A 26551-nucleotide genomic window follows, 5' to 3' on the forward strand; every position below is an offset into this window, starting at 1 on the left:
AATGTAGATGTAAAAGATTACTAATTGGGTAGGAAGATGTAGATGTAAAAGATTACTAATTGGGTAAGCGAACTGTTTTAAAAGCGTGGCTTAAATGGCAAAAGGAGGGTGTAGCTAGCACCTGTAGGACTGCAGACATGGAGAGAAGGTACTGGAATTCTTATAATTAGTCAGATCAGAGAAGGGCTTCCCTGGAGCTGTATTTCAGAAGTGCCTCAAGGGCTCACCATGGTGTGAGAGAGGAAGATGGGGGCACAGTGGGGCTTCTGTTAATTGGATTCAGCTGTTACCATGAGGAGAAACTGCTGCTGTGAGAGCCACGATAATAAAGCTGACAGAGGCTCAACAGGACGGGATGAAGAGGACCTTAACCTGCTCTCGAGTCCCTCTCTTGCATTCTCTGTGGGAAAACTTAGAAGGAAACAGCTTCAAGTAAGATCCAGAACAGCTTTGGAGCTGGGAGACAATAGCTTAATGCCTAGCACTGTCTTCATTTCTGGGATAGCAAATGGGTAACCTGGAAGCCACTTCTGGTTAAAAAACATGTCTTATGAGGCCCTCAGGAGTTTTATTAGACATCTCTGTTTAGGCTTATGTTTAATTTTCATACATTTATTTATTGTGTGTGTGTATGTGTGTGTGGTGTGTGTGTATGTGTGTGTATGTATATTTGTGTGTGTGTGGTATGTGTGTGTATGTGGTGTGTGTGTGTGTGTATGTTGTGCCTTGGCATGCATGTGGAAATCAGAGGCCAGCTTGGGGAATTCAGCTCTTTCCTTCTACCCTGTGAGTCACAGAGATTGAATTCAGTTTGTCTGCCTCTGTGGTAAGCATCTTTTCCCTCCAAGGCAACAGGTGATTTTGTGTATATGTTTATCTTATTGGTTGATAAATATAGCACTGTTGGCCAATAGGGAAGCAAGATAGGTGGAACTAGGAGGCAAGGAGGATTCTGGGAAATGTAGTCAAGAGTGGAAGGTCACCGTATGATCCTGGGAGGAGAGGACACACAAGTCTGGCATTCTTGGTAAAAATATATATTAGTAATTTGGGGTTAATAATTAAGTCAGAGCTAGCCATTAAGAAACCATAGCAAACAGCCAACAGCTTTATAATCAATATAGTGTATCGTGTGTTATTTGGGGTTGATGTAACATTGGGACCAGGTTGGTGGGAAGAGTTAAAAACAGTGAGGCTTAAAATTTGTATTTCCTTAACAAAAAAGTGTTAGAAGATGGCTTGGAGTTCAGAAAATTGTTTATGAATGAGGTAGCTAAGACTCCCTTACCCTAGAAGGCAAGAGCTTTTTCTTCAAAACCATATACTTGGTAGATGAAACCTCTGGGTTTTGAGGCCAGTGTCCTCAATGTGGCTAAAGGCTGTCAGTCCTTTTGCTATTTGAAGTTTTGTTTCTGGACCAGCAGGGCAAGCCTCACCTGAGAGCTTCTTAGAGATGCAGGAACTCAGGCTCCCTCCTGTATCACACTCACATAGGCACAGAGCTCTTGATGATTATGTCCTACACTTTAGCCTCGGTTCCCTATCAGGTACCCCACACTAACTATATTCTATTCACACTCACCTACATGCCAGTGGTTGCTCAGACATACCAGAGTTTCTTTTTGCCTTCCCGGATTTGCATATGCCATTGGACGTTGTCTTGTGTGTGTATGATGTGTGGGTGTTTATACATGTGTTCATTCAGGTGTATGAGTGCAGGCATGTTTACCCAAGCATGATCATACTGTGCTGTGTACATGGAGATCAGACAAGGTTGTTTTGTTATTTTCTACTACCCATGGCAGGCTAGCTGGCCTGTGAGCTTCTGGAATCCTCCTGTCTCTGTCTCCCATCTGGGATTGCAAGCACGTGCTTTTATGTGGATTTGGATATGTGAAATAATATCTTAGTCTTTTATGAAAAGCATTTTACTCACTGAGCCATTTTCCCAGCCACGGACACAGTCTTTAATGCCCACTTCAAGAAGAGCAGAACATTTTTTTCTTGGAAGCCTTTTCATACTGAGTGAGATTCCTTTTCCATGTTTTAATACTTGACACATATTTTCTGTATTTTCTCACTTTGTAATCATCATACATTTTATTTTTTATCTCCTTGGAATGAAGGAACCATTCCCCACTTAGCAGGTTGTCCTGTAGATGACTAATGAAGAAAAATGGACTACTATAGAGAAAAGAAATCTAGTCAGTTTGTCTACAAGGAACAGTAATGTGTAATAGCTCTAGGCTCATTGTTTTTCAAAGATAGGCAAAACTGATAAACGTTTGGCTGACCTAAGGAAAAAGAGAGCAGACTCACAAAAATAAATGGAAGAGGGGACATTGCAGCTGACACCACAGAAATATAAAAGATAATAACAGACCTCTGCAAACAAGTGTGTGTCAACAAATTAGATTACCAGGAATAGATAACCTCATAGAAGCATACTGCTAAGACTGACAAGAAACAGGAAATCTGAAGAGACTAAAAATTAGGAGACATTGAATCAGTCATCAAGCACTTGTCAATACAACAAAACCTAAGGCTTGATGTCTTCACTGGTGAGCCCTACCAAACAGCTGAAGAACTAATCACCATCTTTCTTAGACTCTTCCCCCCGATTTTAAGCATATCCAAACTCACTTTTATAAAGCCAGTATCACTGTGATACCAACTCCCCCAACCCCAGCGACCACTGCATAGGCACTCTCAAAGCTGTAAAGAAACTCTTTATGTGATGCCTAGCAGAGCCATGGCGGGAGCCCAAATCATGCAGCTCTGAGCCTTACAGCTCTTGGTGTTTTATGCACAAAATCCACATCCTGGACGGCATACTTCAGCTAGCAAGAAGCAAAACTACAGAAGCTAAAAGTGCGAGGTAAGTACAGTCAGGGGGTTTCTCAGCCACATCCTGGAACCAGTGGCTTAGCCCTTGTTCCTGTTTTGGCAACCAATGCTGCCTATGTGCTGGGTCTCACAGCCTGAATGGTGCTTCTATCATGGAGAAAACTGTGCTAAAGTCTGAGGACCTTTTTCAGCCAGATAAACAAAACTCAAGGAAAGATGATTATAGGCCAAAGTTCTAGATAAGCCTTTGTACAAAAATCCTCAACAAAATATTATCAAATCAAATATGACAACAAATTTGGAAGATCATACAACATGATCAAATAGAATTGTTTTTTCTTATGATGCAAAGACAGTTCAGTATGTGTGTCTTGCTTAGGGTTTTTGTGGATATGACGAACACCATGACCAAAAGCATAGATACAAATAAGTGGGAAGATATTGAAGAAGAAAGAGTTGATTTGGCTAATGCTTCCACAACCATAACCCATCACTGAAGGAAGTCAGGATGGGAACTCAAGCAGGGTGTGTACCTGGAGGCAGGAGATGATGCAGAGGCCATGGAGTGGAGCTGCTCACTGGCGTGTTCTCCATGGCTTGCTCAGGACCACCAACCAGATCAGGGTAGGACCATGATATGGACATTTCCACATCAATAACTAATTTAAAAATATATCACGGCTTTGTAAACTTACAGCCTGGTCATAGGGAGGCATTTTCTGAATTGGGACTTGCATCTCTCATGTGACTAATGCTTGTGTCAAGCTGACATAAAACTATCCAGCACCATATTTAAAAACTTAAAGCAAATCAGAGGAAGGAAGAGTGCACATCACCATATTAAGAGTTATGAGTGACAAGCTCAGAGCCAGCATCATGCTTAATAATAGTAAAAGCTTTTCTAGAGAGACCAGGAGCAAGGTCAGGATGCTCTGCTTGTTTCACTTAGTACTGGAATATCCTAGTCAAAGCATTCAGGCAAGAAAAATAAATTAAAGCCATCCATATTAGGAAGGAAGAAATAAAAGTGTCTGTTTGCTGAAGATATAACCCCACAGGGAAAAATCCTAAACATGATAAAAAACAACCTGTTATAACTAGTGAATACATTTAGTTATGTTGTAGCATGGGAAATCCACACACAAAAACCAGTAGTGTTTGTATAGGTGAAAATGAGCTATGTGAAAAAAATAAATTAAAATCAATACCATTTATAATATCATCCACTTACGGGAGGAAATAAAAGAGCCATACACTAAGCTATAGGACACTGTAGAAGGATGTTGAAGAAGATACAAATAAGCGGGAAGATATCTCTTGTCCAAAGATTGGAAGAACTGATACTGTTAAACTATTGAACATGCAATCCTTATAAAAATCCCAATGGCATTTCTCTCAGTGTTAGAAAAAAATGTAAAATTTGTATCAAACACAAGGCTCTGAATAGCCAAAGAAATCTTGAGATACAAGAATAAAGTTGATGGCATTACTCTACCCAACGTCACGTATATTTCAAAAGTATACAATTGAGACACAATGGTACTGACACAGAAATAAAGAATCAGTGGAAGAGAATTGTGACCTAGCAATAAAGCCACAAATTTAGGTTTGATGAGTCTTTTAAATATGTGTATTTAAATTTACTTAAAGTGTATGGGTGTTTTGCCTTTCTGTGTACCACCTCTGTGCCTGATGCCTGAGGAGACCAGAAGAGGGTGTTGGGTCCCCTGGAACTGGAGTTACAGATGGTTTTGAGCTGCTGTGTGGGTGCTGGAAATTGAACTCAGGTCCTCTGAAAGAGCATCCAGTGCTTTTACACACAGAGACATCTCTGCAGCCACGTGGTGGATTGGTCTTTGGGAAAAATGCAACAATCTCATAAATAAACAGTGTGGTGAACACTAGATACCCACATGCAGAGGAGTGAAATTGGACTCATAGCACACTGTCATAAATTATATAACTGTATTTCCCTAAAGAAGCCCAACATGCTCATGGGTGTGTATAAGTCAGCTGATGCTGTTGCCAACTGTTGTTTTACATTTACATGATTTTTCCTCTTTGCAATGTTTCCCATACAGTCTACCCTGGAAACTCTCTCTTTAAATATCACACCTCATGTGAGGGCCTTTAGAGTACATTTGTCTTGTTTAAAAGCAATATATAGCCTTAAGAATAGTATGATATCCTGATTTCAGTTGATCTGCGTTGGGGTGCATACATGCAAAGCTGGTGAGCTTATTGTTTTGTTGCAATGGCAGCGTGTGTAGAAAATCACCTTTGGAGAGTTTCTGATTTGCATGGGGATCGTGTTCCACCCCCCCCCCCAATGTGCTTGTCATGGGTTTTCTAGCGTGGGGAAAACGAGCATTGGGTGATGAATGCTGATGGCCAGCATCAGGCTGGTCTCTCAAATTCCTGTGTTATTCACTACAGAGCCTGAGTGTGGGGTAGAAGGTAATTAATTGCTCTTCTGAAGTGTTGTCTTCTCTCTTTACCCCCTTGTTGTTTTTCTTCTTCACAGGGCTGATAGTCTACCTAGGAATGATGGCAGGAGCCTTCATCCTTGGGGGTCTGGCTGATAAACTGGGAAGGAAGAGAGTCCTCGGCATGTCCTTGGCCATCAATGCCTCCTTCGCCTCCCTGTCCTCCTTCGTGCAGGGATATGGAGCCTTTCTCTTCTGCAGACTCATCTCAGGCATAGGGTATGCACCAGTTTTCCACCATAAGTCCATAGCCTCTGGCCTTCTAGCTGCATGTGACACCTCACAAAGCACTTGGATTAGATGCGTTTCCTTGGTTTTAAAGATACTATATTAGCCGGGCGGTGGTGGCATACGCCTTTAATCCCAGTACTCAGGAGGCAGAGGCAGGCGGATCTCTGTGAGTTCGAGGCCAGGCTGGACCGACAGCCTCCAAAACAATACAGAGAAACCCTGTCTCGTAAAAACCAAAAAAAAAAATACTATATTAAAGCTAAGGGCAGACAACAAGGCTCAGTGGGTTGAAGGGCCTGCCACCAAGCCTGGTGACCTGAGTTTAATTCCTAGAAGGTACAAGGTAGAAGTAGAGAACCAACTGCCACAAGTTTTTGTGTAGCCCCTATGCATCACATGATGTCTACATAATAGATAGATAATAAATAAATAAATGCAATAACTTTTAAAACCCCAAACAACCCAAGGTTGCTTTCCAAATGTAAGGCAAGCCTGGTTGTTATTGGTCTCCTAAATTAATGGGCTTTTCATCACAGAGTCTAAATGTGCAGTAGAAGGCAATTTAGTTTCTGAATGACCTTTTTTTAGTACATTACTTGATTGTCTCTTTCTGGTGTTTTTTTTTCCTGCAGTATTGGGGGCTCCCTGCCAATTGTTTTTGCCTACTTTTCTGAGTTCTTATCGCGGGAGAAACGAGGTGAACACCTTAGCTGGCTGGGCATCTTCTGGATGACTGGGGGCATCTATGCTTCTGCCATGGCCTGGAGCATCATTCCACACTATGGTGAGCCACTGACTTAAGATAGCTCCAGGTTCTCTGTTTCTATGACAACTGCATCAAATAAATTCCCGACCTCAACCTTATTCCTTATCTCGTACAGTTTCTGCATGTGACTTAAAAAATTTATAATGTTGAAGACAAATTGTTAATTTCAATTTAGAAACAACATCATTCTTGGCCCTCTCCTTTTCTTACTTTTTCTCCTCCTCCACCCCTCACTTCTCTCCCTCTCTTAAGTTTTCTTTCACTTAGGTCTCAGTTTGTGTTCTCACGTATGTACCTATGAAGCTTAGAAGACAACTTAGAGGATTCAGTTCTCTATTCACACAATCATTTTTTGTTTTACTTTTTTTTGTTTTTTTTCAAGACAGGGTTTCTCTGTGGCTTTGGAGGCTGTCCTGGAACTAGCTCTTGAAGACCAGTCTCGAACTCACAGAGATCTGCCTGCCTCTGCTTCCCCAGTGCTGGGATTAAAGGCATGTGCCACCACCGGCCGGCTATTCTTTATCTTCGCTAACCCTCTTCACTTCAGTGAGTCAAGCTTTGGGAGTCCTGCTTTATAGATGGCAAATGTAACAAAGGCAGAGACAAATAGCTCACCAGAGATAGGATGGGGCTGGAAGCCTGGTGTTCCTGCAGGTGTAGCCTGCTGCTTGTACACTTTCTATTTTCTTTCTTTCTTTTTAAATTTTGAGTTAGCATTCAGAGCAATGGGTGACATTGTGGCATCTTCATACTTACATGTTGTTCTTATTAATTCTCTTCCTCTTGGCCCCCTTCCTTCTGGTTCCTTTCTCTTAGTTAGTGCCCCACCCTGATTTATTATCACAGGTATTCCAATGCTCTCTACATTCCCCCACCTCCTTAAAAGCTCTTCTTCCTTTCCCATGATCCACATACATATAAACATACACACATGCATGCCTGCATACACACATATACATATAAACACATACATGTACACATATATAAACACACAGGCACTCATATGCTTTCTTTAGTATAGTCACCTTTTTTCCTTTTCTACTTTAAATGTTTTTGAAATTATAATATCATTATATTATTTCCCCCTCTCTTTCCTCCTCCAAGCCCTTCCATGTACCTGCTTACTATCTATCAAATTCATGACCTCTATTTTTCTTATTGTTGTTACATAGGTGTTTCCAAATATATGAATACAACCTTTTAAGTCCATACAATGTCACTTGTATGTATATGTTTCAGGATGTATGTTCATCCTGTAAGAGAAAGTATGAGTTCTTTATTTTTCTGGCTTATTTCACTTAACATAAAGATTTATAATTATACCAATTTCTCTGCAAATAGCACAATCACAATTTTTCTTTTTGGATACATAATTGCCATTGTGTATATGTTCTATATTGTCTTCATCCATTCATCTGTTGATGGACATGTAGGTTGGTTCCATTTCCTGTCTACTGTAGCAATACCATGGATGTGCAAGTGTATCTGTGGTGTGCCTACTTAGAGTCCTTTGGGTATGTATCCAGGAGTGGTGTTTTAAGGAAGTTCAATATTGATTTCTATAATAGGCATTCAAAGTAATGTTCCCATCATCCATGAGTCAGGGTTCTTCTTTGCCTACAGTATTGTCAGTGTGTGTGTGTGTGTGTGTGTGTGTGTGTGTGTGTGTGTGTGTGTGTGTTTTCTTGAATCTGTCAGTTCTTGAGATTGTTTCCTGTGTTGTTGAAGTCCTTTTCAGAAACTCCTTGCCTGTACCCATATCTTCAAGTAGTTTACCTGTTTTCCTCTAACAGTCTTATGTGTTTCATTGAAGCCTTTGATCCTTTTTAATTGACTTTTGTTCAGGGCTGAGTGGTGTAGATCCAGTTTCTAGTAGAAATCTGTGGAAATCGAGTTTTCCAAGCACAATTTGTTTAAAAGGCTATCTTTCCACCGATGTATGCTTTTGACATATCTGCCAAAAACCCAGGTTGTTGGTAGCTGTGTAGGTTTGTTTCTGAGTCCTGTGCTCTATTTGCTTGAGTTTACACATTTGCTTTTGTGCTGCCCTCGTGCTTTGACACCGTGGCTCTGTTGTATAATTTGAACTCAGGTATTAGAATAGCACTCTGGTTCTTCTTGTTAGTTTGTGATTTCTTATCATTTTAGAACTCTTTTTTAGTTCTGTGTAGAATATCATTGGGATTTTAATTGAAAGTTCACTGAATTTGTAGCTTTCTGGTAACTTAGACTTTTTTTCTTTTTCTTTTTTTATGAGACAGGGTCTCTCTGTATTGTTTTGGAGGCTATCGGTCCAGCCCGGCCTCGAACTCACAGAGATCCGCCTGCCTCTGCCTCCCGAGTGCTGGGATTAAAGGCGTGCGCCACCAACGCCTGGCAACATTTTAATGATATTAGTCCCATCAATTAGTCAATGAGCAGGCCAGACTTTCCACCTAATATCTTCTTCCACTTCTTAAGTTTTCACAGTAGAGGCCTTTTACCTCCTTTGCTAAGTTTATTGATAGTTAGTTTTGAAGCTATTGTGATGGGATTAGGAAGTTTCTTCCCTTGTAAACTTGTTACTGGGACGTGGTACCACTGCTGACTGACTATGTGTGTTGATCTTTGTCCCCTGACACTATGCCGAAGTACTCCGCTTTCACACCCAAAGTCAGTGAAGCAGTACATGCTCATTTGTTCAGCCAGGGCAGTTTTATTATTCCCAATAGGTAGCAAACTGCAATCCCTGCAGAGACCTGGCAGCACTGACTTCACTCTCAGTTTTGTTGAGAGTTAAATGGGGAGAAACAGCAGTTTTGGAATTTATGATTCCTCTCGAGTTTTCTGATCGTGTCATCAGCAGCCTCTGAAAGCTTCCCCCCCCCCAGAAATGTTGATTGTTAAACCCAGGCTCCGTGGTGCTGTAAAACCCTGTGGGGCAGTGGGGAGAGCAGCTCCCTAGCTGTAAGCTCTTCTCTATGTGCTATTTTCTTGTTTAGAATCTGACTCCGCTGTGTGTGCTGAGCTCAGGGAGGCCGATGTGCATCTTTGTGAGGATCAGTTGCAGTGTTGGATGCTGCTGTGTTAGATGGGGTGGTATTGGGTGTGAGAAACTGATAATCCTGAAATTTCAGTGCTTTAGCACAATAGAAACTGCTTACTCCGGAGTCAGGCTGATGTTTCTGGTGATGTTTGTGGTTTGCAGATGCCTTTGCTCCACCGGTAGTTTTGGGGGCTGGCATCTTGTAGTCCCACCATCTTTAACAGATGGTACACAGCACTTTATGGTTTCAGTGTTAAATGGCTCTCAGGGGCTCATATGATTTGAAAAGTTGGTCCCCAGATGGTGGTGCTGTTTAATAAGGTTGTGAACCTTTTGGATATGGGGTCTTGCACTGCAGCTGGTAGACAGACACAGGTCCATGGAGCAGGGTAGGAGTTTATAGCCTGGATCTAGCTCTGGTTTGAACTCTATGCTTCCTGGTTGCTGATGTGATGAGTCATCTTATATTCCTGCCACCACAGCTGTGAACTGTCCCCACCGTTCCTCCTCTGCCATGATGCACTATGGATTTTGAGCTGTGAGAGAGAATAAAAGCTTTCTCCCTTATCCTGTGACAGGGCTGTGGTATTTGACTCCTCAAGTCTTCAGGTTGAGGAGCAAGATCAGGTCCATGAAGGATTTTTAAGGGCAGGTCACGAAGTGGAGTGTATCACCTCCACTCACATTCTGTAATCCCCATATCTGCAGTGTAACAAATGCTACTGAATGGGTGCTGGGACGCTCAGGCAGCTGGGAGTCTAGAAAACAGAAGCAAGGGGCTTGGGACCATCAGGTAGTTGTGGCCATTTTTAATATTTGAGAGCCTACTAGATCATATATCATTAGAAGCCTTGGAAGTTATGAGCAGGTAGTGAGGGAAAGAGAGGAGTTTCCTGGTAATTCTGTCGATATAAAATTGCACACACCTACCAGGAGGCCATTCTATCCTTCACCAGATGCATATTTTAATTTTTCCACTGATTAGGTTATATGGTTCTGAGAACCAAAATTATTTTTACTTCTTTATTGATTTTAGTCATTATTCTTTATATAACACCACTTCCTCTGCTAACTGATCCAAATGTACTAGCACTATAGAATGACTTCCACTTACTGGAAAACATTTTGGGTGCAGATAAATCTGAATAAAAACAAATATTTATTCTAAAATAATCTGAATAGTATCTGAGTGAAATTAGTGGTTCTGTGCAATGCGGGACATACTACCCCGTCTTTGCAGCCCTGGCTGTATATCCCTCACAAAACAGAGAGAAGAGACAGGAATTCACCATAGACTCCCCTCAGCCTGCAGTATGGTGGCACTGGGGGCGGGGCAAACAGTGTTGAGAAGATTTTCCAGGTGAGCTTAGAACTGGAGTTAGCTTATCTCCTGGACACAGTCGTCATTCTATCCCATCTGTTTACAGAGGACATGTACGAATGAAACCTGTCCTCATCTCAGACAGACAACAGAAAGGCCATGACGTCCTCTGATTGGATGAGCTTAAAACCCACTCTTATGTCAACCTGTCACCTTCTACTGGAAGGTGCAGGTCCTGGATGAGTGAAAAGTACTTCCTTCCCCACCCATGGAATTAATGGAGTGCTTAGTTTCACCCGTGTCACATGTCTGGCACACAGTGGGGGATGTGGGGAAGAAGGGGCAGGAATGGATGTTATAAGAGCATAGGAGAGTGGCATTAGACATTACAACCCGCACTAATTTATAATTTACACACACACACACACACACACACACACACACACACACACACCACACCACACCACACCCCGAATGCCTTGTTTCTTTCTTTTTTTAAGACAGGATTTCACTTTGTGGCCCCGACTGGACTTGAACTTGTGGCAGCCCTCCTGCTTCTGTCTGCTAGGTGCTAGGATTGCAGACATGGACCACCAAAGTTTGGTTTTTAAGACTTCAGTGAAAAATTGAGATGAGAAGCAAAGGAGATTGTGTAGAGGGACCGCATGGCTGCTGTCTGCTCCCCGCTGTCTGACAACAGAGCTCGTGGCTAAACATTTCACCCCAAATGGATAGGATCCTTCTTTTTCATATGCCTGTATGAAATCTGTGACTTTTATATTTCAGTTTAGCAGTAGAGGTTTAATCAAAGCAGACAGTAGCTTAGAGAAAGATGTAGAATCAGCATACAGCAAAAGCGATAATTTACTTTAGGCATCGTTTTGACTGGGACCAGATGTCTGAAGTACAGTGAACAGACATTTGATGGTGTTTCCCAATATCAGTTCTCTAACAAATGTGAAGGGTGACTCCGGGAAGGAGACTGATGCTTGCCTATGCATGACTTTTGTAAGAATGAGTGGTGGGAGTCTTGGCTCCAGAAATTTGGGCAACCGATTCACTGACAGAGAAAATGACAAAAGCTGGAGTCTTTATTTATTTTTTTTTTTTGAGAACTCATGGGCACAGCCCAGGAAAAACTAAAACCAAATGGGATATGACATAAGACACACTCTCATTGTAGTCATCCCCACCAGATGTTTGTGAAATCCTGACAGAGAAAAGTAGGGCAAGCTGACAGATCAGCCAGCAGAACAATCCCTGCCTCTGAATTAATATTGTTCCAAATATTTGGAAGAAGTTCACCATTTCATTTTATCCAATTTAAGACCCCAAAGATGTGCCTAATGAATGCAGTGAATGCAGATGGCTGAAATCACCAGAAAACCACAGGAGCATGAGGGAATAAAGATGCTAGATATTTCACACATATTATAATGAAGGAAATCTTTCTGGTGCAGAATATTGCATAAATATACAAAAGTCTGTCCCTCTTTCCTGGGTGTCCATTTGAGTTTGACTCTTGGCAAGTTTTCATCAACTTTACTTCTAATGATGCCAGAACTGTGTATGGACCTGAGTGGGGGATGTGCAGATACTGCTATGGTTTTTATCTTCCCTTGAATAGTGCTACTCCTAGGAGGAAGTATAGACTTTTTAATTAAAATTAAAATGAACAAACCAACCCCAGTAAGATAAGGAGAGACCAAACTATGCAAAAAGAGGCTCCACTCTATGGGGTGTTTTGGATGAGTTGTGAGTGCCCTCTCTCTATGGAATGTACTGAATGAGGCAGGATGAGGTGTGAGTGCCCTCGCTCTATGGGGTGTACTGGATGAGGTGTGAGTGCCCTTGCTGTGGTCACATGTGTCTAAGGGGCCACACCTCAGCCCCTGGACTTCTGCTTGGCTATCATTGTTCAAGTGTGCATTCAGGAGGAAATGTCTGTAGGCACAGCAGATGTGGGTTAGAGTCTACTGTGAATAAACAAGATGAACCATGATGGAGAGTCATAGAAAACTCAAGGTGTAAGCCTTCCACCACCAGAGACAGCCATAAAGTGTTCTTTCTAAACTAAAGATCTATACATTTTGTATCCAAGTAGCTACTATCTTCTAAATGTTAGGAGTGGGTGTATTTATTTCTCAAGCTTTATCTATTAAAACACTGCTTGGGCTGTTTTTAGATAAGCCCTGAGGGGCATTGTAACCTCAGTCTTTGCTTTTCAAAAATAATCCATCCATTTTATCCAGCAGCTATTACACTAAATGTCACGTAGCTAGTCTGAAAATGTTGAATCTAGTCTTGAAGCAGGTGAGGCATTATGGGCTGCCAGGAATGGGCAGGCATAGAGAGCTTGCAGAAGACCATTGCCTACATTCTGTAGCTGAGAAGACTATTAAGATAATGATATAGTCAGGATTTGAACTCTGACCTATGTGACTACAAAAGCCCAAGCTCTTCCCATCATGTTGTGTTGCTGCTCCTTAAAAGCAGTCAGTTGGCTCCCCGTGAAGACACTAAAAAATTAGTGCTTGGGTAAACTAACACAACCATTATGGAAATCACAACAGAGTTCCAAAGAAAAACAAAATAAAACTAGGGATCTCCTATGATTAAGTTATACCCTTCCTAGATGTCTACTCAAAGGACTATACATTAGCATACTGTAGAGGGGGATGCACATCTGGATTTACCATAGCATGCTTTACAGTAGCTAAAATATGGAACCATCCTGTATGTTCGTTCATCAACAGAAGAATGGATAAAGCAAATGTAGTACAGATATAAAGTGAACACTTATTCATCCATGAAGAAGAACAGAATTATGGCATTTGCAAGAAAATGAATGGACTTGGAGATTATCATAAGTAAAGTAAGCCAGACTCAGAAAGACAAATATTGCATGTTTCTTTCATATGTACAGTCTAGATTTAACTTTGTAAGTGTGACATGAAAGTAGAAGGGGATAATTCGGGAGAAGGAAAGGACTATAGGGAGGGGGTGCATGACAGGACAGTGGGATATGAATGTAGACGGAGTATATGACGTGTTTGAATGAAAATGTCATGTTGAAAGCCATCACTTCATGTGATGAGTATACAGACACGAATAAAGTCTTTCAAATGCTTTCCAAATGTAGCCTCTGAAGAAGAATCTAGCCACACTTTGCACAACAATGACTGACAGAACCTACTCCACCTCCCCTTTCAATGGTAGTGAGGTTCCTCTGAGTGGAGAAGAATGATTGCTTGTGACAATATATGCAGTCATGGCAGGACATGCAATGCTTTCCAAAGTGTGGCTATGAAACCTTCTCACTGGAATCACCTGGAGCTGGTGGAGGGACTGGTGACCCCTGAGCCATCATGCTCTGGGCTGATGCCATGAGGATCTCCTGAATCCCCCAAATCCCTCCCACTGGAAGACTGTGATCCAGACAAGAGCAGTCCTTTTCATCATGAGAGTCTGAGGTGTGTGTGTGTCTACCATTTGGCCTATGGCCCCTTGCTCACTAGGAAGAGAAGGGCATCCAGTGTGGATGCCTTCTAGGCCATTGTTTGTAGAAATCTTTAATTAACAGTTTTTTTCATTCAAAACTAAATGTCTATACAGGGCTGAGAATGTAGCTCCACTAGTACAGTGTTTGACTAGCATACACAAGGGCCTGAATTTATCTCCAGCACCATATAAATTGGGAATGGTGGTGCATGCCTGTGATTCCGGTATTTGGGAGGCAGAGGCAAGAGGATCGGGAATTCATAGTTGGGGCTGGAGAGATGGCTCAGTGGTTATGATCTTGTAGATGACCAGGTTTCAATTCCCAGCACCCACATAGTGGTTTACAACCATCCATAACTCCAGTTCCAGGGTATCTGATGCCCTCTTCTGACTTCCTTAGGTGTCAGGCATGCATGTGGTGCACACACATATATGTAGGCAAAACACTCATAGACATAATATTAAAATAAATGCTTTATATAATGATGTTCAAGGTGATCCTTGGCTAACTACACAGTGAGTTCCAGGCCAAATTGAGCTATATGAGACTCTGTCAAAGCGAAAAAAACACTTATACTGATTCTATTTCTTTTAGATGAAGCTGGTCTTAGACTTCTAGTAATCCTCCTGTCTCAGTAACCTGATTATTGAAATTGTAAGCATGTACCCATGTTTACCATGATGTTGTTTTTCTTTTATTTTCCTTTCCTTTTTTATGATTATTAATTTTTCACTTATTTTACATACCTACCCCAGTTTCCCCTCCCTCTTCTCCTTCCCTTCCCTCCCTCTAATACCTTCTACCTCTCCTCTCTATCCACTCTTCCTCCATCTACATCCAGATGGGAGTCAACAAAGCATGGCAAGTTGAGGTAGGACCAAGCTCCTCCTCCTGCGTCAAGGCTGGGCAAGGCATTCCAGCATGGGGAATGCGTTCCCAAAAGCCAGTTAAAGTACCAGGGCGAGTTCCTGATCCCACTGCTAGGGGCCTGATACACAGACCAGACTACACAACTGTCACACATGTGCAGAAGGCCTTGGTCAGTCCCATGCAGGCTCCCTAGCTGTGGGTCCTGAGTCTGTGAGCTCCCACAAGCTAAAGTCTCTGTGGGTTTCCCTGTCATGACCTTGACCCCCCTCCCCGGTTTGTACTATTCTTCCTCTCTCTCTTCAACAGGGGGATGTTGTTTTTTTATTACGTTTATATAAGGTTCTGTGTCAGGCAGGCCCAGTACTCAGAGTTTGTCAAAACGAAGACTCCCAGCTGATCCCAGACAGCCAGGGAGTCGGCATTTTTTGACAGCTTCTCCCAAACGGCATGAGTGTCCTTGCGCTTGAGTGCCTGTCTTCAGTTTCATCTGTAGAGGGCAAGCCTATCCTACAAACCTTCTGCTTCTTTCCAGGCTGGGGCTTCAGCATGGGGACCAATTACCACTTCCACAGCTGGAGAGTGTTTGTCATCGTCTGTGCTCTGCCCTGCACGGTGTCCATGGTGGCACTGAAGTTCATGCCAGAGAGCCCCAGGTTCCTGCTGGAGGTGAGTCTTCACCAAGTACAGGAGTCCTGGCCTTATTCACTCTGTCTCTTCACTGCTTGCGCATGCTTTCCCTGGCTGGTGACCTTGGTTATCACTCAGCCTGGTTCCCTTCCTCTTGGCGATGGAGGCAGGTCAGGGACTGGATCTCACGGTGAAACATGCAGGGGCCCTCCCTTAGCCTAGGAGGGTCCTGAGGGACTCTCCTAGGTTGACCCATGCTGCCACCTCCTCACAGAGCCCTCAATAGGAGATCCTTCACATTTTGTATGCTGCCTGGCCCCCATGAGTGGCTCCAGTGAGCTCTTTGATAAATCTTGTCATTGTCACAGGGCCTCTAGGACTTAGCTCTGCAGGGCCTGTACCTATTAGAAAGTTTTTGATAATCTTGGTGTTTTTCAACTCTGGAATCTCTGTTCAGGCAGTGGGAGCTGGCCTTGGGGGACAGCACTCAGTCTCACACAGCCTCAGTCCCCAGATCAGCCTCCTCATTGATTTCTGCAATGATGATCTGTGTTGAGTTCCCTCTTGCATCCTGCTTAATGGTCACACGCAGTGGAAAGTTTTTTAACCAGGGTCACTGCAAAATGCATCCTATATCTATGCATTTCTTATGGATGCCCTATGAAAGTACCAGAGAGTGACTTCAGCAAATTTGTCTCAAAGTTCCATACATAGAGGCACAAGATGAAGGTACCAGCAGGGCTGGGTTCCCTCTGTAATGTGCAGGCTAAGAGCCTTCCCTGTTCATCACAAGGACTGCAGTCAAACTGGGTTAGGGAACCCAGGATGAGGTAGTGTTAGCTAATTCCATCTGCACAGCCTTCCTTGAACAAGACCATTTTGCAGTGCAGGGCCAGTGTGGGGCAGTACTTAGGACCTCACATATACTATACTATATTTTTGCTTTGTCTCATCAGTGAGGAACATGGCTCCTTCCTCATGATCTACTCAACTTCACACTGACGGTAATTATTCAGAGTGACAATAACATGTGCCACTTACACCTTGAAGTCACAACCTGGTTGTCCTTCCAGTGCAGACTGGGGACTTGCTATAGGCTGCTGTAGTCCTCAACTGTGGCTAATGGGTCCATGTCCATGTCCAATACTTCGGACGCAGAGCACTGTTTAGGGGTAGAGGGGTTTCCCATCCGAATGAAAAGAAGGCATAAGCAGCCCTGAGCTTTCATGTCACTATCTTTGGATTTCCAGATGGGAAAACATGATGAAGCCTGGATGATTCTCAAGCAAGTCCATGACACCAACATGAGGGCTAAGGGGACCCCCGAGAAGGTGTTCACGGTAAGTGTGCTAGCCAGTAGCCAACCAAGCACTTTGTCACTGTGTGGTTTTGTGGAACATCAACATTATCAAAAGAAAATTATTCTTTTAATATTTCCATTATTTCCATACCTGGAAGATCCCTTCATTAGAATTATTCTTTGCACTGTGTGTGTATGTGTGTGTGTGGGGGTGCATATGTATGTGTGGCTGTGTGGATACGTATAGAGGCCAGAGGTCAACCTTGACTATCTTCCTTAGTCACCTTACACCTTGTTTTGCTTGTTCATTTGTTTTTTGTTTGTAGGCAGGGTCTGTCATTTTTACCTGGGTCTTGACAAACAGGCTAGGCTAGATGACCAGCAGACATCAGGGATCCACCCGTTTTTACCTCCCTAGCGCTGGGACTGTAAAGATACACCTTTGTACCCAGCTTTCTTACTGTGGGCTCTGGGGAGTCAAACTCAAGTCCCCTTAGCCTAAGTCTTTGCACGTTGGTGGCTGTCTTTCTAGATTTTTCCTTAGGTAATGTTATTAAACTATAATAGAAAAACAACCGCCCAGAGCTGACAAGGTGGGCAAAACAGTTCCAAGGGTAGGGGCGCTTGCATACAACGCAATGACTTGAGTTCCATCATTGGGTCCCACGGGGTGGCAGGCAAGAATTGTCCCCTGAGAGTTACCTTCTAACATTCACAAGTGTGTATGCAGTCACACACACACACACACACACACACACACAGAGGCACACATGCATGCAGTGGACACACACACACAATCAGGAAACGAAGAAAAACTGTGTGACTGGAGATGTCACTGAGTGGTTAAGAGCAGTTGCTATTCTTGCAGAGGACTGGGGTTTCATTTCCAGCCCCTATATGACAGCTCACTGTAACTTCAGTTACAGGGGACCTGATCCCCTCTTTCGCCTCTGTGAGCCCAGGCATACATGGGGTGCATAAACACAGCTCCGTGCAAAAGACAGCCCCCCAAACAAAGTAAAAATGAGTGAATTTAGAAAAAGAAGATCATACAGTCCTCTGAACAAAAGTCCACATGAAGTTGTGTGTATTGTACTTAGCAGCATGCGCTAGTACTTTGAATGTTGCCTTGTAGAATCCACAGCCAGTGTTTCTCCCCATTAGCCTCTCCCACTATGGGTTTAATGAATGATGCCATCATTTTAATGAATGTCAGTGCTCAGAACATTAACACTGCTCTTAACATGTCCCTAATGTCAGAGGTTCATTTACACTCGCTTATTGCCTTGTTTCTGGAAATATCATGGTGATGAACCTTTTCATCTGTGCAGCTCCTGTCATTTCTGTAGAAAAGAATTACTGACTCTAATGGCATTGATTTTTTATTATTTATTTTACGTTTTGAGATTGTAATACCACATTCTCTTATTCCGTTTCCTCCCTCTGAACCCTCTCATATGTACCCTTCCTTTCTCTTTTTCAAATTCATGGCCTCCCCCCATTAATTGTTAGTGCATACATATATGCACATGTATATATTTCTAAATACTTAAATACAACCTTGAGATGATTCTCAAGTTACTTCTCATTAGAGTCATGTTACTCTTCAAAACCACAAGTAGCAGGCTGCCCATTTCTCTACACCCTATCACCACTGGCTATTAGCCTGGGTTTAGGAACCAGGAAGTGGCGATTTCCAGGAAGATTTCCCTTACAGAGAGATCTGTGCGCCTACTCGCCATGCTTTGTAACCAGACACAAGCAAGGCTCGCTACAGGTAGCTCTTCACACCTGCACTTAGAAGGTCCTTTCAGACCCACGTCAAATCCATTTCTTCCGAGAAGCCCTCCTGGATGAGCATCACCTAACTCCTGTTCGCTAATGTCTCCTTGCTTATGTGCTGCTTTTAAAGTCCTGGATTCTCACGTGGCACATGGGTTTCCTCATGGGAAAGGCAGACAATGTGTCTGTGAAGACAGTTACTACAGAGATTAAACAAAGCACCCGAAACAGTGCCTGCCTTGGAGTATTACAAAATATTAGCAGTTACGAAAAATGTTATGACATATATTTTGCATAAATTAGCTCATTATACTCTTTATAGAAAAGTGCTTAATGGCATGTTTGCCCAGTTCTAATGCTCCTAAATTATTTCAAATAATAGACTTTTGATTTTACTTTACAATATTGCTAAACATGTCTATTGTGTGTATTAGCAACACCCCCATCTTCCCCACCCCATCCTCTCTTCCCCTTCCATTACTCCTGTTTGTTCTCCTAGATACTTTTCCTTGTGCTTTTATGGGGCCAATTCTTTCATTACTAAAATTTATTATAAAGCACAAACAACAGAAGCACTCCAAATGAAGATGTTAAGGGTCAATGGCCCGCCCAGTCTTCTAAGCACACACTCTTTCCCTGGTGGACTGTGGTGCCCAAGTGGACTACAGTCACAGAGGCCAGGCATTAGGACATTCTCACTGCCCATGCCATTATTTCAGCAGCCCTCCACTCCGTCCCATTCCGCAGCCTGGGGCAGTCCAAGCTCCTGGTGCACCCTGGGAGATGTTTTCCATCGCTATCTCTCTGCCTCTGCTCTCCGAATCCATCTCAGCTGCAGTGGCCTTTGGACCACATCATCCTGGTGACGAGCGCATCTCGTCCAGACCACCTCCCACCACCTGCAGCAAGCGCTTGTGAATTCAGTGGTGTTACCGAAAAGTTGGCGATAATGGAAATTGTATCAGAGTACATAGCTTTGCCTTTCCTCTCCTCCAGGCCTTCCCCTTCTCTACCTCTTCTTGTGAATTGAGTCCCCTCCCCACCACCCACCCCCACCATGCTCCACATGATGGAAAACAGGAAAACTTCCCTGGCTCGTGCATGGCAGGCAACTGGTCTTTCAAATGTGAGTGTGTCTCCGGGATTCCCTTATAACTCACAGCAGATTTATCACAACTGTGGACTCTCCTAAGAGATGTCATGCTAGAAAGCTCCTCTCCAGAGGCAGGCGCTTTCCGTGCTTCCTTCATTCACAAGGACTAAACTCTCGGGAGTCTCTGCTTAGGCTTGGTAACCCTTCACCCAGGCCTCTCCCAGGGCAACGGGGCCGTGGCTTCCATAAGAATACTTCTGAAAACTGGCTTGGCTTGTGCGGCCGGCTGTCCTTTATAGAAAAGCCATCCCACATTCTCACTTGACAAGGAGCAAAGAGATAAGCTCCGGTTCACATTACAATTAGACTTTTGTCTGACCAGAAAGTGACTTGTGAGTCTGCAGCTGCAGCCTGGAGGTGGTTGGGATCCCACCGTGGGAGTTCAGGGGAAACCTTTCCCAGGGAGAGGTTGGGGCATTCTGCTAGTTCCTCCACTCCTCCTGGAAGTCAGAGATGATGTAAGCAACAAGCATGCCGGGTCTAAAGGTACAAGCTAAACCGTTTACTCCAGACCTTTGCTTATGCCGGGGAAGAAAGTCCATGGAGAGGAATGCACGGGGCTCCCAGATGCCGGGTTGTGTCTTACCCCAGCATGCGTGCCGCCTCCTAGACCTGAGGTCTCACATCTGCTTTTGGCGGTTTTTACCTAATAGGAAAGTGGAACTAAAAGGTTGTAGTTCCGTGTTCCAAACTGCCTTGTTGGTCATGAGCTGTGCTGCAGTGGATAACTGGATAATCCAGGAAAGAGAAAAGAAAGGGGGGGAGAGAAGGGCAGAGGGAAGATAGAAGAGAAAGAGAAGAAGGCAGGAAGAGGGAAGAAAGGAAGTGAATGAGGAAGGAAAGGAAGGAAAAAGGGAAGAGGAGGAAAAGGTGAAAGGAAGAGAGGGGAAGGGGGAGTTAAAAGGGAAGGAGGAACAGAGAGTTGACAGACCTCAGGCAGTGGGGCTGACCTTGGCCATCAGCAGGGGGTGGATACTGTTAGCCCACTGGTCGGGGCCACCAGCTGGCTCCTGTGTGTCCCCTCAGTAAAGCACTCATAGTGTGCTCAGTAGCCTAAGCGGAAGAGCAGGTCAGCTCCAATTTGTTAGGCTGAGCGCCCACCTCTCACATGACCCATGAGTGCAGACTTTGCAGCTTGGGTTTGGACAGCCACAGCCAGAAGCTTTCCCAGCAGAGAAACCTCTGGAAGGTCAGGGCCTTGGAGAATTCTGCAAAGAACTTGTGTTCTGCAGGGGAAGTGGGAACACAGGCCATATGTTCTTCTCCGTGGCAGCAAAGAAAGTGTTCTAATTAATTGTAAATTACAGCAGTGTGCTTGAAATCAACACGCCCACTCTCCAAAGCTCAGGAACAGGGTGTTATTTTCCCCAAGGAACAAGCAAAGGAAATTTATACTACAGTGGCTACTTCGGTGATCTGGAGTGTGTTTGTAAGGGGCTTTCTAACTGGATGTCACCCTTTCCCTTTGGTCTCCTCTGGCAGTAGCCGGTGCTGTGATGTCCACGGGGTGAGATGATTTGAAGCCCTGCTCCATCTACTGTCACCAAGTCCTTCTGCAGAGACTTGTTTACCAGGCTAACCCCAGGAAAAAGAACATTTCCAAAGTTGTGCAGGCAGGAGGCCCGGAGAGCACAGATGTGACTGTCGGCACATTGTTGAGCGGGCACCTGGCCATCCTGAAGGTTACCCAGTCACATCTGTGTTTCTCTTCTGCATCTTCACATCTTCAGTCCATTGGCTGAAGAAAGAGATGGAGGGATCAGCTCTGTTTTATACATATTCAAATGTTTTCTTAGATGATCAATAGAGCTGCATCTGGCCTATTGAGCACAGCTATCTTGTGGTCCTGTGAATTTGGGACACACACAGCCATTCTACTTTACCTGACTCCAAAACTCATTTGTACCAAGGAAACTGTGATGTCATGGAAACCATGATTCCCATCATTCTGTTGTGTTTCAAGAACATCTTAAGTAGCTGTGTCCCTTCCCGACACTGTTGCCTGCCCGTATTCTAAACTTCTGGGATGATATACAAGTGTGAATTTTAAGGCAACATCATCTTCTGTCGAACAACATATTATAGTTCTCATAATATACATTTCTCAATGGCTTTATGCACTGAAGGATTCATTTTGCTTACAGTTAGACTTACCCATATGGGAAGCTTAACTCTCATGAGAGCTACCATGTAAATCTTTGATTTAAAAATCATAGCTAGGGGATTGTCAAACACCCTTTAAATGCTAGATAATTCAATAAAGTCAATTACATTAAACACTGAAGACAAAACAAAAAAAAAACCTGAAGATAATTGGTGCTGAGCTAGCCACGCCTATTCTTGCTTTTCAGGTCTCCCACATCAAAACACCCAAGCAAATGGATGAATTCATTGAGATCCAGAGTTCAACCGGAACTTGGTACCAGCGCTGGCTGGTCAGGTTCATGACCATTTTCAAGCAGGTACAGTCTGTGAACATGTATTTGGAGGGGTGGCTTGCTCCATGGGAGTCTGTTATTTCAGTGGGTGAAGAAGAAAGACCACACAAACATCCTTAAACTAAGGCAGCATACTGAGGGGACACGGCCCGAGGAAGGTGTCTGCTCCATGCAGGGCCACCACTGAACTTGCCCTGTGCCTAGAGATGCGAGTGCTTTAAACCTGTGTCTCCGCCTCACTGTTCTTTCTCAAGGCCAAGGCTTTGGTAGTCTAAGCAAGCATCCCTCTCTCTAGTAACTCCTCTTTAAGTAATCCGTATCAAGGAAGATGTGGCTAAAAGAAATGACTCTGGGATTGTAACTGGCCTTGGGAAGGAATCATAGACAGTGAGTCCACTTCTCCAGGAGTCTTTCAGGGAAGGACCAAGACAGCTGTTGAGCGGGGCAGCGGGTTAGCTTCTGCTGAGACTCAGTGGGTTCATGATTTATGGTCAATAAACATTTAAAGTGTCACCCTGACCGTGGGTCTCATGGGGGGGTGGGGGAGGTGTAGAAATGACTGCTAGAGGTTATTGAATGCTTTGGTGTGCTTTTGCTCACATTAACCCAGGTTCCATGTTCCCCGGGGAGGAGGAGGGAGTACTACAGGGCCATTGGTGTTCAAGGCTGGCAGGAAAGAAGGAGTAGGTTTGCCTTGTTATGTAGACAAGACTTCTTCCTTTGGTAGAGGGTGGGCTATTCCCTTGATCTGTGATGTCCTAGGCACTTTACTAGAAAATTGGAGGAATGTGCTCTCCCTGTCACCTGTCCCTTCCTTTAACTGTCCTTCTCTGATGTGGATTAGGTCTGGGATAACGCCCTGTACTGTGTGATGGGGCCCTACAGAATGAACACCCTGATTCTGGCTGTGGTCTGGTTCACCATGGCATTAAGGTAAGTTCCATCTCATGTCAGTGCCTCCACAGCCTGGCCTATAGATTGAGGATTATAGCTTGGCCTAGTGCGATTGGCATCAGAGTGGATGCTTTGGGCCTCAAGTCTCGAGCAGCCCCCTCTAGCAGCTTCTGTGACAGAAACCTCTCTTATGCCAACAAGAATCCTTAGGGCCTTCAGGAGGAGGAGGAGGCGTTCCAGCCTCAGGCTAGTCTTGCTGTGATTTCAGAGTGCACGCAGGTTTCTTGTAGACAAAACAAGTGTCTGAAGGAAGGAGAGGCTGACTTCTGAGTTTTCTCTTCTGTCCACACTGAGGCATAGCTCACAAATAGAAAATAATAGGTATGTTGTGGTGTACAGCGGAATTCTTCAGTATACACAAGCTCTGTGAAATAATAAAGCTAATGGTAATGTGGGCATCATGTCAATATCATCAATATCTTCTCCTTTTCCTCCTCCCCACTCAACAGCAGAGTTCAAGCAAGCACTGATTGCTGATTGAGAACCGGTCGCTGCTGTTAGCTGTAATTGTTAATTACCGAGCTTTTGTTTTGTTTTTCTTACCAATGGTACTTTTCTCAGAAGCCCCTGAGCCAGTGTTTCCTATTTTTCCAGTAGCCAGATGGCAGCCCCTTTCCTGTTACTGGCTAAGGAAGTGAGATTGGCCTGTCAGTTTTTACTCACTTGGATTTACCCCCAGGTTTAAGACCCTGTACTTTCCTGAAGGCTGATGTCTGAATAAAACGTTTCAGTTCCTGCCATGCTGTGCCCGACAATGCAGAAAAAGGATACAACGAGTCAGAGCTGGCTCTGGCCTTCAACACAGACTGGTACCCCAGGCACTTGTTAGCTTCAGGTAGCATCTCCTTGCTTCCTACGTGGTTCCGCAGGGTACATGCGGCACTCGGAGGCCGTTCAGCTGTGCTCACAAGGGCATATGGTACACAAGTGCTCATTAGCAAGACTGTAAACTTAGATCTGTGACTTTGCTTTCTTCTACAGCCTGCAGCCCCCAAGCAACCCCTTCACCTCAGAAAAGCAAGTGGGCTCTAATGCTGTCTTTGAGTATTCGGTGAAATTGGGCAAATCTAACATCATTCAGTACCTGGATGGAAGGGATGGGAATCAGGCCTTCCAGACTCAAACCTACTGAATATAGAGGAAGCCTGACCCTGCTTCTCTATTCAGTTCCGACATTTCAGAAGCCAAATACAGTGCGCACTAGGATTCCACTCACTGGCAATTTTAAAAGGGGGCATCATTTATATTTATTTACGCTGAATTTAATTTTCTAGAATAGGTAGTGCATTCTAAATGTTGGGACATTAGGGGAATCTTGCCTCCATTCCATCCTCTTCCACCAACTCCCTTCTGCCTCCACTATATAATCATCTTTTATTTCCCACTTATCACTCCAGTGTTTCTTAAAGAAAAATGTAAGAAAAATGTATACAGATACGCATAGATGTTTCCAAATATCTATGTATATATGCGGGTGTTTCCCAAGATGCATGTACATATGCAGATGTTTCCTGAGGTATATGTATATATGTAGATGCTTTCCAAGATCTATGTATATATGTAGCCATTTCTCAAGGTCTGGGTATATATGTAGCTGTTCCCATAGTATATGGTATATGCATATGTGCAGCTGTTTCCCGTGGACTATGTACGCATGCAGCTACTTCTTGAGTTCTACATATATATGCAGATGTTTCTTTCTCCTTTTCTTATTTGAAGGAAAACATACTGCGTTTGCTCATTGTGTCAGTTATACATTCTGAATGCCAATCTACACCAATAAACTGAGGTTTTGTTTACTTGCTTCCCTCCCTCCTTCCCTCTGTCTCTTCTTCCTTATATCCTTCTTTCCTTCCTTGTTTTGAGATAGGATTCATGTAGCCCAGGATGACTGGAAATTCACTACATAGCTGAGGCTGTCCTTGAACTCCTGATCCTCCTGCCTCTACCTCCTAAAAGCTGGAATTACAGGCACGTGCTGCCTTCCCTGGTCTTTTCTTCTTTGCAGTGGATTAATACGTCTCGGTAGTAGTCCACACTACCTCATCACCCATCATTAACCAAGGCTTCCTTTCAAGACTCCTGTGAGTTTCCAGATTTTTGCTATTGTACACACTGCCACAATGTTTAGTCCTATGTGCAGGACACTTTGCATTGGGACTGTTTTGTCAGTGGATTATATTTATGGAAGAGTGATTCAGGGTCAAAAGAGATAATGCCATCAGAAACATTTTTAGGCATTAGTAAGCTTTCCTCCATACATATGTGCATTTCTTGACATCAACAAAATGGAGCATCTTTTCTGTTAGTCTAATGTATCTACTGCTTTGAGTTGACATCTTAGGGTTTAAGATATAAACTATAGTATTCAAAAGGAGAACTAGTTTTACAATTTATATTTCTATGTGTGTGTATGCACACACTGAAAGTTGAGGATCTTCCCAGATTGTTTCCTCTTTATTTACCGAGGCAGAGTGTCACATAACCTGGATCTTGCTGATCTTACTAGTCTAGCTAGCTAGCTTGCCCGAGGAATTCCTAGTCTTTACCTCGACAGGTGGGCCATCTTGTCTACCCAGCCTTTATGCTGGTGCTAGGGATCTGAACGCCCATGGCGAGGACTTTATCCACTGCACTATTTTCTCAGTCCCCATTCTTGTTTCCTTCTCTCATCTGGCCAGATTGTGTAGGAGCAGCTCAGTCAGTGGTGATAAGCATGTTGTCATGCTCCTCACACTACTGGGAACATCTTTAGTATGTCCCTTTTTACTACAGTTCCGGCTTTTGAGTTAAGATATGTCTTATGTAGGTTAAGGAAGGCTCTGCCAGTCTCTAATCTATTGATAGTTGTTCTTTTTTAAATAACAAATGAGCTTTTTAATCAAATGAATTTCAGAGTACCATTTTCTTCCGTCTCTCAGATGTGTTAATGTGATGAATTTTGTATTCAATTTTCTAATTAATGATGAACCAAATTACTACATTACATCTGATCTACATTAAGTCATGGATGCAGAATGAGCCCTGGGGCTTCTCAGACCCTGTGCTTTCTCTCTTGTAGTTACTATGGCCTGACCGTGTGGTTCCCTGATATGATCCGGTATTTCCAGGATGAAGAATATAAATCCAAAATGAAGGTGTTTTTCGGCGAGCATGTGCACGGGGCCACAATCAACTTCACGATGGAAAACCAGATCCACCAACACGGGAAGCTTGTGAATGATAAGTAAGTGTGTGAGCACGGGCTTT

At 43.6% G+C, this 26551-nt stretch overlaps 1 protein-coding gene across 3 annotated transcripts in view; it reads left to right on the top strand.

Annotated features, from left to right (window-relative positions):
• The window catches only part of Sv2b (synaptic vesicle glycoprotein 2B), a 185665-nt gene that overhangs the window by 134949 nt on the left and 24165 nt on the right, over positions 1-26551 (top strand). For all 3 annotated transcript variants that reach the window (XM_040730190.1, XM_040730193.1, XM_040730195.1), the window contains exons 3-9: positions 5372-5552; positions 6197-6348; positions 15581-15714; positions 16926-17015; positions 22262-22372; positions 23193-23281; positions 26364-26528. In XM_040730190.1, the coding sequence (XP_040586124.1) occupies positions 5372-5552; positions 6197-6348; positions 15581-15714; positions 16926-17015; positions 22262-22372; positions 23193-23281; positions 26364-26528 (922 nt within the window). The remainder of the gene's footprint in view (positions 1-5371; positions 5553-6196; positions 6349-15580; positions 15715-16925; positions 17016-22261; positions 22373-23192; positions 23282-26363; positions 26529-26551) is intronic.

The sequence above is a fragment of the Mesocricetus auratus genome, unplaced genomic scaffold, assembly GCF_017639785.1.
Source record: "Mesocricetus auratus isolate SY011 unplaced genomic scaffold, BCM_Maur_2.0 Super-Scaffold_4256, whole genome shotgun sequence".
NCBI lineage: Eukaryota > Metazoa > Chordata > Mammalia > Rodentia > Cricetidae > Mesocricetus > Mesocricetus auratus.